Raw genomic sequence first — 13,629 nt, forward strand, 5'->3', positions numbered from 1 at the left:
AAGGGTGGTGACTACCCTTCATTTAGAAATTCAACCCATGGGAGACATCTTATTTTTTGGTATTTAAAGTATTATTTTAATATTTTTAAATTTTTATTTTCGTATTTCATAGTATTATTTCAACATTCGGTGTTGTCAGTATTATTGAATCTGCGCCTCAATCATACCGATTGGTTTACTTTAAATGCTGTTGTACAACCATGTGACATTGCCCGCGGAGGTCAGGTAAGCCGGCTGTTTTAGTATATTTACTACCTTATAAAATAATTAGGGTTAATGAAGATGTTAAACAGTTAAATATAAATTAGTGATTATCAAATTATGTGAAATACTGGGAAGGAGGTGAAGCACTCGAGAATGTATTGGCATTGAATTCTTTGCTTTATCGACTTTGTAACTATACTTTGAGATTAAAGCGCTTTGCCATGTGATTTTGCAGGAAATTAAGTGCAACGTAACAAACTAGAGTATTAAAACACAAAAGACAAACGTTATGAGCTGACATGATGATTTTTTATTTACAAAATGTGGAAAGAGGTGGGATAAGGTTCTTAATAAATCTTATCTAAATATTAGCTGAGGTAAACATTTTATCTGTTTACATCGTCCCTGCCTCGTTTTCAAGGTAAGAAGCAAAAGCAGTTCTTTAGTATTAATGTACTGTGCTTAATGACTGCGGTTCCTCTACTTGTTGATATTAAGTTAATAAGTTAATATTTTGTCTATTACAGTATATCTCGAAATATACTTTTCTAGACTGAATTATCTGTCAAATTAAACTGTATCACATCTAATCTTTTGTTCTTTCATGAAAGGGATTTGTCATTTAACTTTAAATATTATTTTAAAAAATGTAAACCTAGTGATCAGAATTGTGTGCTGGACTTCCCAAAAGTCTTATTCAAAAGTCTGAATAAGAAATTATATTATTATTATTATTATTATTATTATTATTATTATTATTAAAATGTTAAATAATGTTTGGTTAAGATGAAATCTGTCGTCAATATAAGAAATCTACAAACGAAAGCATTTTTTTTTTGTAGATATACTGATCTAGACATTACATCAAAAACTACAACATCAAAACTCAAGGATGCACTGCCTTCTGAACTACAGAAGACTAAACCTACCCATTACTTGTGGAAGCCTGTTGATATCTGGCTCCAATTATTTAAGATGTCTGGGATCTTCCAGGCCCAACTGTAAGGAAGCTGTATACCAAGTTCAAAGGTCGCTGTCGATGACATTTGGTTCCTGTCATAGGTTAAAATACATGAACAATGGCTTGTTCAAAATTGCCGGACCGATGGATAGGCATAAACTGTGCTGTTCTAGTTTTTCACTTCCAAGACCGTTTTCACAGGGAGCTCCAAACGGCACCTCTCCAAAGTCCACATCCACACCTCGGATCAAATTAAAAACTCGCCTGCTTGTGACTTTGATTTTCGGTGGCAGCATTTTAGCCACCTGGTACTTTGTGCGATCTGAGAAGGAAAAGAAAGAACAGCTGCGGAGAATTGAGCAGCTGAGGAAAGTGGCAATTGGGCAGGGAGACTTCGACCTGGTGGACCACCATGGGAGGCCCAGGACCAAGAAGGACTTCTTGGGTCAGTGGGTTCTCATGTACTTCGGTTTCACTCATTGTCCGGATATCTGCCCCGATGAGCTTGAGAAGATGTCCAGCGTGGTCAGTATTCTGGATGAACACCAGGAGCTCCCACGGGTGCAGCCCATATTTGTCACGGTGGACCCAGAGAGGGACGACATTAAGGCCATGGCAAGTTACGTGAAAGATTTCCACCCTCGTCTTCTTGGGCTGACAGGGACTCCCGAACAGGTGAAAGCAGCTGGGAAGGCTTACAGAGTGTACTATAGCATGGGCCCAAAGGATGATGACAATGACTACATAGTGGATCACACCATCATCATTTATCTTCTCAATCCAGATGGGCTGTTCCTGGATTATTACAACAGAAGCAAATCTGATAAGCAAATAGCAGAGAGTATCAAAAAGCACATGCAAACGTACGTGAAGTTATTCACTTAGAAACCGAATTCGCAATAATGCTCCGGGAGGGACCTTTGGAATAACACAACCCAGTCAAACCACGGAAAGAAAGGTTTCCAATAGGTTCTATGGGGGAGACAGTTTTGTGCAGTCAAAGTGACCAAACCACAATGCTCTATTCTTTTCAATAAGTGTAAATTGTACTGTTGGTTTTAGTGGGTCAATTTAGAGTTTTATCATCACTCCTGTTTATATATATATATGTTATTTGTGCATTGGTGTACTGTGCTTTTAGCCACTCAAAAGTGATTAGTAAATGTATCAATACAAATAATCTGTATTGTTGTGACATTCTTAAACTTTACATTTTGTAGCTCAACAGCATCCATCCATCCATTTTCTTAAACCACTTTATCCAGCAGAGGATCACCAACAGGCTCAAGGCAGGATACAGCCTGGGCAGGATGCCAGTCCTTCATAGGGCACACACAAACACAGACTTTTCAAGCTTTTATAAAGAATGTCACTCAAAGTTTCAATATATGAATAATATGTACAAACATCAACGTACTTTATATGATCATATAATATTTCCAAGTTCATCTTACAACTTGCTGTTAATATGAGATTTAAATGTATGCTTTCTGTTAGCACAACATTCATAAATAATTCCTAGTTCTTTTAAGAATTTTAACCATTGTATCTCTTCTAAAAAAAATAGAACAGCTTATTTTGCATAAAACAGTGCAAATAAAAAATGAGTTTCTAACTCATACAAAAGAGATAGCACAAGAATTACTAAAGCTTTTCAATCTTATAAGAATCTCCAGAATGCACAGTAACCTATCCAAAAACTATTCCATTGTGAACAAAGATTCAAATCTAAATCCTTAACAATTCCTAATAATCGGGATATTATACTGGCCCAGATATAACATCTTACCAATAATTTTAGTTTAAAAGGTTTTCCCCACTTTATAGAAATGTAGACTTACATGTTGAAAGTAAACAGCTCTGAATTCAATGAGCAGTTCTTTTCTGATAGAATTTAAAACCTTAATATAAAATACAAATAAAACTTGTGTAAAGTGCAGATGTTATGCTGGTAGTTTTTCTTAGCTTGTTCCGTGATTCACTGACTCATCTCTTACAAAGCGCTGATTCAAATTCAAAGAGCTTTATTGGTGTGACCGATGAATGACAAGTGTTTCCAAAGCAGGAAAAATGAATAAACACTTAAAGTAGTAGATATTATCTGAGAGGCTCAGTGTTTTTTGGAAAACCAATATCTCGGGTGTTGTCCAGATTGACTTGCAAAGCCCAGGGCTGACATTACCACTTCTGAAGTGCCAGGCTCTTCAGCACCACCTGAGCCAGGTCATCAGCATTAAGCAGAAACTTGGTCTCAGTGTCATGGAGGCCAGAAGCTACAGTAACTGTACCACCACCTCTGCTAAGCCATTGATACAGGAATTGAACAGCTACGCTCAGACTGCAGAATTCCCACCCCCACACCCCTGAGTGATGTATGCGTGTGACACTTTCTGTATTCCATTTTACTTTGCATAACCCTCAAATTTTGAGTATCTGTAGTCAGAAAGCATCCAATGATGATGATGATGAATATTATTAAATTCTTTACACTTAGAAAGTGCTTTTCTGGACACTCATCTCAAAGCACTTTACAGATAATGGGGACTCCCCTCCACCACCACCAATGTGCATCCCCCACCTGAATGATGCAAGGGCAGCCATAGTGCACCAGTACATTCACCACACATCAGCTATCAGTGGGGAGGAGAACAATGATGAAGCCAGTTCATAAATGGGGATTATTAGGAGGCCAATGTGATGCATGCTTTTCACAAGAGGAGGAAAGACGGCAACCATGTGGTCTGATTTAATTCTTTCCCTGCCTCCTTTACAAGTATAATTTCTCATGTTTTCTTTGTATATTAATGTACATTATTGCATTATTGATAACAGTCAAAATAACTTCAACCTTTTTCTATTGCATGCTTTCAATTGCATACCATGCCGAAAAATTTATCAGTTTAGATAAATGTTCATTGTGGGAGTAAAATCAATGATTAAATGTTGCTTTTGCTGTAGCTTTATTTTATATCAAGTCATTTCATTTTACAGACAACTAAAAAAAAGTCAAATTCAGGTGAGCAAAAAGTTTTAGGAAAAGTAGAAATAAAAACCTAGGCTCATGAGAGGTTCACCCAGTACAGCCCCATAGTCCAGATGTCACTGCTTGGTGTCTGGGTTATGTCCTTAGCTGGATGTTGCCAGGATCCCCAATGGCTATGCGCAGTTGACCAAGAGTCACCAGGGCCTGGTCAGGACTTCCTCAGCCTGCTGCACGGCAGTACCTCCTAGGTGTTGACGTGTGCCTACAAGTTTGCAGCATTGTCAGCGATAGTGGATCCCTCTTCCCATGACACCTGCATGACACTGTGCAGCTGCATTTGCCATGATGAACAGTCCCAATATGTGTCCACGTTGAAGAAGTGTACTTAAAGGGCCTGGTTTCCCCCCCCCCATGGCATACCAGGATTGGAGAAATAATATTAGGCTGATTAAGTTGGATTCCAAATTGGGAGGCACTAAAATACACAACTGGTGATTCCAAACCTATGAAAATTAGGAAAACCTGAGTTTTTTTTGCTCACAGTCTTGAAAATAAAGTTTCGAAATCATTAAGTCGTCTCTGAAATGGAAGGAGCGGTGTATGTTTTAAATCTTTCATGGGCTTGCCGTTTGCTAAGCAGTGTAAGCGCCATTGAATCAAGAGATTCTTCCAGTCCTGTTTTTTCATGTATCTCCACAGTGTAGTCATTGGCCTACAAGGAAAAAAATAATGCATTACGTATAAAGATAGTAGGTGTAGAATACTAGCATTTATTGTACTTTAAAACACAAAAAATGTTATTAGTTCCTACTATATACTCATTTTTTTAAATGAATGCCTCTTGGTACTGTGTATGATTTATCACAACATACATTTGAAATAATGCTAAAAATAAGTTATATCCTAAACAAGGTAATATGAAATGTATGCTTTAGCTCGTGCACAGAAAGTTAATTTTTAGCTTCTCCACGTTTGTAAACAGCTATATTATAGTTTTAAAATAATACATTAACATCAGTTTGGAAAAGCAGCAACATGACTCCTCATAGGCTGAAATGTGTTAGTACTTACAAGCTGCAGAGATGCCAACATGTACCGGCACACCTCGTATTCCTCTTTCCCTTTCACAATTGAAGCAAATGTGCGCCTCTCTCCAACACTGTCAAAGGCACTTATGATCTTTCCCCCATAGTCATGGATGTCAAATGCTAACCTTTCTTCCTATATAGGAAAGAAAATTGAAAGGCACTCATACCTATCTTTAGATTGCATTTTTAATTAATACCATATGAAACAATTTAATACATATTTATTTGATACTAGATGTGAAAGACCTGTGAATTTAAAACCCATCAGTACAGATTAACAGCAATCCTGTTTTCTGCAATTTTCAATAAAGAACAATTAGAGATAAGCTCTTAAACTATAGTAAGAATGAGGGTTGGTATTTCTTTTCCCTTTCTTTGTTCCTGTTCTTTGTTAAGATGTATGGTTTAAAATTAAACCATTTGAGATGTCATTTAAAAAATTACTGTAAATATTTAGGGGTTTACTTGCTATTAATATTTAAATGAAACAGTTCACAATAACATTTGCAAAATTCAATCAAAATTCAGAACAATGAAAAACTACCTGTGCTGTTAGGTGGGGACCCATTTTGTTTTCCCATTCTTTTATCTTTAGAGACAAAGCTGTCTCTTGAGCATACTTCTGTGACTCAGCAATAAATAGTTCCTGCAAAAGACAAATGAATATTATGTGAAACTGATGAGAAACACTCATTTTGGTGTTCTGAAATATTTGGATATTTCAGTGACATACATACCACATGTTTTAGGATCAGATCTTCATAAGATGACCCTTCTCTTTCAGGTGCTGAAAGAAATTAATTATACATTTGAATACAGTTTGTCTTCGCTTTATTCATTTCATTTTCAAAAATACTAATGTAATGTTTAATCAGATTACAAGACAAAAAAACATGAGTTCATTTTCTGATAAGAATCTGATATTTTTCATATTAAGCCGACAATTTACAGTCCATTATGAACTGTCTTCAGTGTCACTTCATGTATAATAATGTAACGCTCTGGGGTTCACGTGGGTATGTGCCCTCGCCTCTGCCGCCTTGGGTCGGCCCCCTACCGTCGGGGACTCGAACCCAGGCCTCTGGCGTCACTCAACAGGGACCCAGCCACTTGAGCCAAAGGGAAATCTCCTGTCAACCCAACGGCTGCGGTCCCTGCTATACACAGGGAAGGGCAGTGACGACACCGTGCTGGTAAGCCGGCTCTCACAACAAATGGTGGCCGTATGCGTTACACTAACTTGTCTCTAAATTAAATTTAGGACTTTAAGTGGAATGCCAACAACACTTTAAATAAGAACATGCAGCTTACAGTACTTCATGGGCTCCTGGAAACAGAACCACTGCTTTGCTGATTGACAAGACAGGGGAGCTTAACATAGGCTCGACATAATGGACTGTATATTGTTGTTTATAATATACACATTTTGTTAAATCCTTGCAGATTTGACTGCAAGGATAAATCAACTGATGCATCCTCCAAACCAAATTTTCTTTCCATGTATATTCAGCTGGGGCTTTGGGAGTGACACTGGGTTTCAGTGTCACTTGGGAGTGACAATGGGTATTTATTGTGATCTCTCGAGATAATTTAATACCTCACCCAATTTACGTTGCTTAAACAAAGGGGGATGAATACTTATCAATTACGTAATTTTCAGATTTTCATTTTTAACATAATTCTGAAGACATCTAAATACTTTATTTCATTTTAACATAATAGAGAATTACTTCTACAGGTGTGGAAAAAAATCCCATTTAAATATGCTTTAATTTGACTTGGCAACACAGCAGAACGAGAAATAATCAATGGGAGGTGAATACTTTCTGAAGGCATTGTATATTGATATTATAGCACATATTCTGTAATATACATTATTCTCACTGGAACATTACGTATGGCCTTTGATTCATATCAGGACTTTGTCATCAATACATTAATTAATTAAATACAATATGTATAATTATATTTTAATTATATGTATTTAATTACATAGGCAGAATCAGTGTATTTATATATATTATTTTGCGCCCAGTGAATTTGCAGGCTTTGAAATACAGCACACTTATCCATAACCATTTAAATATGAAAATTACAACATTCAGCTTTTACTTGACTTCAAAACCCTTTGAAAGACAAAGGCATAACCTTTAGCAGTACTGAATAACTACAAGATGACTGGAATAAAAGTGTTGAATTAATGCCTAAAAGTTCATTTTAGTTTTCTACCATAAGCTCTTTTAATGTTAAAGGTATAAGGACTTTTTGTTGATCAAGACAGATAGGAGGAGGACACAGATAGGAAACATTACATTCTGTTGAAATGCAATAAAACTTGCACCTGTTGCAACCACCTCCAGGTCTTCCGCTCTCTTTGCAGGACAGTCTTCGGCAAAGTCCTCGTGATCCGAAAAATCACCTAAAATGACAAATCTCCAGTTCAAAATCCAGAAGGATGTAGTAGGTTTATTAGGTAAACGTGAAGAAACGTTAAGAAACTGAAGAAAGTTCAGTTTCATCATAATGAAAACAGTTCAGAAATGCATCACAAACATTTTCCTTTGATATTATACAATGCTTAAGAATAAACCTATGAGTACATAAACTCTGAAAGATTATGAAAGGCACACAGCTGAGAAAATTGTTCTTGTGCACTTTTACTCAATGCTCGCTAAGAAATTGAGAAAAAACATGTAAGTCTGCATACATCACTTTTGAATTTGTGAACATCTAAGACATGGGGGTTTGCCAATTCATACTGTATGAATAAACATACTGTATCATGCCATGTCTGGTAATGCAGAAAAAGAAAGCTCAGTATGAGTATCTAGAATCTAACCATCATCAAAATGACTACTAACTGCTAAGAAACACCAGTGGTCAACAGTGATCAGATCAACGACCTGTAAAGACTTAAAGGGCTATCACCTTTGAAGGGACTGCCTTCTAACAGCAATCAAAACCGCTACCACAACTGCAAGTATAGGAAACTCACAAACCTAATCACAGTCATAAACCACCAGTATATTACAAGGATTTCAATTAACTGTTTAAGTGTGGGGGTGGATGCACATCATCACAAATAAAGTGTGGTTTCTTGCGATGAACAGTTTCTTGTCTGTTTTGGTAATTTTAGAGCATATATATGTATGCAGATATTTAACAAAGAGGACTCTAAAGTATTTGCCTCCAAGAACCTTAATCACTCTCTTATTAAAATCACTTTTAGTATGACAATGTCAGGATACACTATAGAATTTAACACACTTTTCTGTAGTGCAGAATTGTATTTTATATTACTTGTAGAAGCAGAAGTCTGTGCCCCTATAAATGTTTATTTTCTTGTTGTTATGCTTCCAAGAAGCAAACAACTATAGTTGCTTGTGTTTGAATCCTAGCAGCTTCATAATGAGGAGCTATACTGGTGGAGACAATCCATAAAATTTGCAATGCATGTTACAGCTCCTGGGTCCACAAGATGGCAGCCTAGACTGCATAATCAAAAACAGTTCAAACACTTCAGCAATGTGTTTCTACAAAGTAATGATTGATATGTTCTATTTGCCTCATTTGAATACAATTTTGTTCTAGCATTATTACGACTACTCATCTGTTTGGCTGGTACTTTTATCCAAAGTTATTTACATTTGCACCTTTTTATGGATATAGGTATTTTACTACAGCAACCTGAGCAAAAGACCCTGCTCCAGTGTACAACATCAGTGCCCAGCCAGCCACAAACTTCCAGAACAAGCCTGGTCACTTCCCCTCGCTTTTCTTTATGGTCACAAAAATAAGCAAGCAGTGTGCTTGTCTTCATTATCTAATTGACATCTAATATCTAATCTAACTGGTAACCATTTATAAGAATTTTCGTTCAAAAAGTATTTGCACAAAAGGGTCTTTTACAGTCACACTCAACAAAATGTCTCCTAAGGCATATGGGTATTACCTTCGTTTAAGCCATCATACAGAAAAAAGTTTTTATATCAATAAGATTTACTAACATGCATTTTATTTTCCACATCCTGCAATCTCACAGAAAAAAATAATACAAAGAATAAGGAAACCTTAAGGATTAACCGTTAACCTTTGCCTCTTATCAATATCAGATGTCAATAGGCATTGTGAAGTAAGACAAAAATGAACAGAGAATCCAGGGCTCATGTTGGTGAGAATGACTTACAGTATTTGCCAAGCAAAGGCTGAGTAGCCAAATGTGGGAAATACGCCAAGTACCACTTACCCCCTTCATCATTGTCTAGGTAATCGTCATGTCGAACTTCTTCAGCTTCATTTTGCTCTTCTGCATTAACCAGTTCTTTGTTTTGCAGCTCATTACATTTTTCAAAATATATAGTTCCCTGAAAGAAAAATACTTTTACAACTTTGAAACCCACTGTAAAACAAAAATAATTTAAAAATTAAATTAAAGCTCTGAATTGGAAAATTCATGACAAATGCATACATCACAGATTCTGACACATAAGGCTACAATTTTAATACCTTCATAATGCAAGTATAATGTATCAGCTTACTGTTTTCCTCTTTAACATTTTTTGTGCTGCTAGCTTTTCTTTCACTTGCTTGCAGTGCAACTCCTCCAAGTCTGTAAAACAAACAATTTAACTGATAATTGTGAAATAATTTATCTTGAACTGTTAACATATTCATTTTTTAATCCGATATTTTAAGACTCTTCTGATCACAAGCATTTGAGAAAACAAAATACTGAAATTATGTTGTACAAAAAAAATGCTCACAAAACATGCAATGTTGTAAAGAAAAAAAAACATTACCTGCAAATGTAGGTCCCTTCTTAATCTTCCGGCCAGAGGATTCAGAAGCTAAAATTACATTACAAATTACTAAATGAATTCAATTCCATGATCAAAATGCTTTAAAATATTCAGATTTACCATAAGACGCATTAAGATTAAAAAAGGAATAGTACATCTCTTTCAAAAAGGTACAGCTCTATTGTAAAAAGCCACACATTAAAGACTAATACCTGTACATTTTGTACCTTTTTAAGTACAACTCTTCCTAACAAAAAAAACAAACATCCTCCACAGATATATTAAGTATTAGATAAAAGATAGTCTACTCACACACTCCAGAGAACCACTTCAGGAAATCCAATAGCTTATTAGGAACTTTTCTTTTTCTCTTATTTCCTTCTACTTCCTGAACACGCTGAGGGATTATATAATATCTGCCTGGTGAAAGCAAGAATTAAATATCAAAGTTAATGGGATTTATAGACTGTATTGAAACATATATTGTCTTTTACCTATACTCATCTGCAGTTCACATATACGACACCTCTCATAACACTTATGAGCTTTTTACTTAACGTGGATCATACATACATAACTAGGTTAGTTTTTATCACAAAGCAAAAGATCTTGTCATGTTCAAACAAGTACTGTGCACCAAAAGCAACATATCTCTATTTAAGCACATACTGTATGATTTTAGTTAAAGTATATGGATTTTGGATACTCAAAGCTTTGGTATTATTCCAATTATTCATTCATGATTGACCGTCATAGAATTGAGTGATTTTGACTACTGGATTAATGCCTAATCATCTCAAAAGTGAGAACAATGCCTGGGCACAAGTGATGAGGTGCTTTAACTTGCTGAATGTCGATCCTGCTGAAAATCAACACAGAAAAACAGTCAAAACAGCAAGAGTGAAATGTTTTTGTTAGGTAGTACATGGGAGCATTGACAACCTGTACAGCTTGTATTGTCTCAAACAGTAGCCACACTTGCAACTAGCTTGTGCCTCTCACCATAGGCTTCTTGTGGATGATAAATATAAGCAACACCGACCTTTCTTTAAGGGCTTGTCTTCAGAGGCTTTGAAAGGATCAAGACTTTTCCACGGGTCCAGAATTTCCTAAAAATTGTATTGGAGATTGGAGATTGTATTTTTTACTGTATGTTACTATAGATAGTAGAAAAAAGCAAAAATGTCAAAACCATCCCCACGCCTTTGCAGTCATAAATGTGACTAATAATTTGATGCATATTACCAGTACTTTATCCTTCTCGTTTTCAGATGGCACAGGAGGACGTTCCCTTAGCATGCGTCTATCACCAGAGATCTTGAAGAACACAGAAAGAATAGCAATTTGAATACAATATATCTTCTATACGAACATGACTGGTTGCCAGGCATACTTGGCAACCTTAATAACAGCCATGCTTTTCATCACTGGGAAGAAATAGAGGAAAGAAGAATCGTACCTGATGTCGCTCAATGTGTATGTCATGCACTGGTCCAACTTCCACATCCATCTCATTGTCATCTCCTTGTGGATCAAAAGCTTGCCCTGCATCTTCATAGTGGTTTTAATCAGCATCGGAAGAAAATAAAAAAAGGGAAATTGAATTATTGATATATAGGTAGACATGATACCATGACAGAAAATTAAATGTCTGGTCATATTTTAAGCAACAGGACATTTTCTAGTAAGTAAAATAAAAAGTCAGAAAAATAAATTGATATTTAGCATAAGAAATCATCTCACCCTGATGTCAACAGTTTTAGCCAGTTTTTAGTAGTATTAGTAGTATTTGTTTTGTCCCTCATCCATAACTAGTGAGCAGAACTCAAAATCAAAATCACCAATATCCTGGACGATTGTGTTAATTCAATTTGCCATTGTCCAGCCAGATAAGAGTTTCTGGAGCCAGAAAAGCTTCTGAAGCAATGACACATTCATTTATAAATGTTTCTTGTGATCGAGCTCAAAGTTTTATGAGGCGTGCTGTCCAGTTCCTTTCATGGTATCATCAAAACTGTCCATTGCACATCTGCACATAAATTCTTTTTTTAGTGCCTAAATTCTGACTGTTCCTTTTAATTCTCCAGATTTAATTTACTTTGTAGTGTATGTCTGTGATGGTTTTTCACCAAAAAAAATGCTTCTCTACAAATCAGGCAAAAGAGCTTGTTCCATCTCTACAAAAAAAAATAATTTGCCAATTTGTCATCTAAAACATATACAGTACATTTGCATCTACTTCTCCTAGCAGTGTCCTTTAAAAATAAATTGTGTTAACTTATGTTCACGCTAGCTACAACATCCAGTAACTGAAAATTAACATTTACCAAACACAACCAATACACAGTACCATCAGTATAAAGTAATGTATCACAGCCACGATGTTAAAAAATGACACAAATGTTCAAGTCATTACACATCCACCTTATGAACCTTACCTTCTCCAGAGATATTCAGAGCTGGTTCTAAAGCCTCATGGTCACTCACTTCTTGTAGAACCATCCTGTTGACATCCATGGCATCTTCATGTACTACTAGAATCAGAGAGCTGGATTACTGTTATTATATCAATAGGGGCAACAGCAATGTTGATCCATTTCTCTGTCATATCACTGGTTACTGGATTTTATTCGCATACAGTAAAAAAGGACATTGCTGTGGACACGTTTCATAACATAGTTTCTCTTCCAAACTGCTCTTAAAAAGTCAAGCTTTAAAAATAAAAGACTGACCACAATCAAGACTAATATAAGCAAAAACGAATGCGATGTGTTTCAAAAACTCCATGACCTATGACAGAGAGGATGCTGATTCATAATCAAAATTAAAAGCAACAATGCTTGGGCAAAGTATGTAGTCAGATCAAAGATTCAAATGTTTCCTGAATTGCACAGCCCACTCACGTTAGACCCTCTAGACAAAATAGCCCATTGATATAGGGTATCCGTATTGATATAGGGTATTTGTATGATCTACATAATGTATGGATGCATCCATGAAGCAAGTTCAATACAAACAATAAGCCCTTTTACATTTTAAAGACTTCCATAGGTTCTAGAGAGTAATTTTACCTGAATTATCTTTGTGGTTTATCTGTAAATTCCATAAAGACTGGGAAGCATCTCCAGCAGCAACCAGCAGGAAGGTCCCATTTCCATGGGGAGTGGAATTATGCATACGAAAATCACTGTAGCTCGCTAGAATCTCACATTTGTTGCTACAAAACATTTATTAAATGTTATTTAAAGACAATGGTTATTTTTAAAACAATCAAATATTTTTTTTAAATGTACTGTATATGAAATGTAACCACATCAGAATTTAAATGGCAAAAAAGACTACATTTCCAAAGCAGACATAAACTCTACAACAACAAAGATGTAAAACAACGGAGTAATTTGCAGAGAATAAAATAAAAGTTCTGCATTTTCTTTAGCATCCTTTATCTCAGTTCATGATTTCCAGTTATGTACTGTAGCTTACGCATGGAGCTTTGCCAGAGATGATGCTTATTAAAAGCTGGGCCCAAATATGAAAATTCACATATGTTCAATCCTGGATTGGGATTTTGGTACATTTACCTTCAATATATAA

The 13,629-nt window shown here is 35.8% G+C and overlaps 2 protein-coding genes across 7 annotated transcripts in view; one reads left to right on the forward strand and one right to left on the reverse strand.

Annotated features, from left to right (window-relative positions):
- The first annotated feature begins 132 nt into the window (after positions 1-132).
- Positions 133-3,265, forward strand: sco2 (synthesis of cytochrome C oxidase 2). 2 transcript variants are annotated; one of them, XM_006633370.3, is made up of 2 exons: positions 133-225; positions 1,047-3,265. In XM_006633370.3, exon 2 carries the CDS (start codon positions 1,097-1,099, stop codon positions 2,048-2,050), a length of 954 nt encoding a protein of 317 aa, XP_006633433.2. In that variant the 5' UTR covers positions 133-225; positions 1,047-1,096; the 3' UTR covers positions 2,051-3,265. The 2 variants fall into 2 exon arrangements, with proteins under 2 accessions (XP_006633433.2, XP_015207754.1); XM_015352268.2 differs by lacking the exon at positions 133-225 and adding an exon at positions 242-625.
- Positions 3,266-4,101: 836 nt separating this feature from the next.
- The window catches only part of ncaph2 (non-SMC condensin II complex, subunit H2), a 29,376-nt gene continuing 19,848 nt past the window's right edge, over positions 4,102-13,629 (reverse strand). For 4 of the 5 annotated variants that reach the window (XM_015352370.2, XM_069192500.1, XM_069192501.1 and 1 more), the window contains 14 exons: positions 13,107-13,252; positions 12,474-12,569; positions 11,495-11,586; positions 11,281-11,352; positions 11,078-11,144; positions 10,348-10,455; positions 10,036-10,083; positions 9,775-9,845; positions 9,483-9,600; positions 7,578-7,655; positions 5,974-6,023; positions 5,781-5,882; positions 5,220-5,369; positions 4,102-4,860 (listed from right to left, as the gene is read on the reverse strand). In XM_015352370.2, the coding sequence (XP_015207856.2) occupies positions 4,717-4,860; positions 5,220-5,369; positions 5,781-5,882; positions 5,974-6,023; positions 7,578-7,655; positions 9,483-9,600; positions 9,775-9,845; positions 10,036-10,083; positions 10,348-10,455; positions 11,078-11,144; positions 11,281-11,352; positions 11,495-11,586; positions 12,474-12,569; positions 13,107-13,252 (1,342 nt within the window). In that variant the 3' untranslated portion in view covers positions 4,102-4,716. The remainder of the gene's footprint in view (positions 4,861-5,219; positions 5,370-5,780; positions 5,883-5,973; positions 6,024-7,577; positions 7,656-9,482; positions 9,601-9,774; positions 9,846-10,035; positions 10,084-10,347; positions 10,456-11,077; positions 11,145-11,280; positions 11,353-11,494; positions 11,587-12,473; positions 12,570-13,106; positions 13,253-13,629) is intronic. The other variant, XM_069192502.1, reaches the window with a different exon arrangement.

Source organism: Lepisosteus oculatus, chromosome 7 (assembly GCF_040954835.1).
Source record: "Lepisosteus oculatus isolate fLepOcu1 chromosome 7, fLepOcu1.hap2, whole genome shotgun sequence".
In the NCBI taxonomy this organism is placed as follows: Eukaryota; Metazoa; Chordata; class Actinopteri; order Semionotiformes; family Lepisosteidae; genus Lepisosteus; species Lepisosteus oculatus.

Bases quoted from the DNA above. Each gene is read 5' to 3' on its own strand.
- sco2 (XM_006633370.3), top strand. From the start codon at position 1,097: ATGCACTGCCTTCTGAACTACAGAAGACTAAACCTACCCATTACTTGT.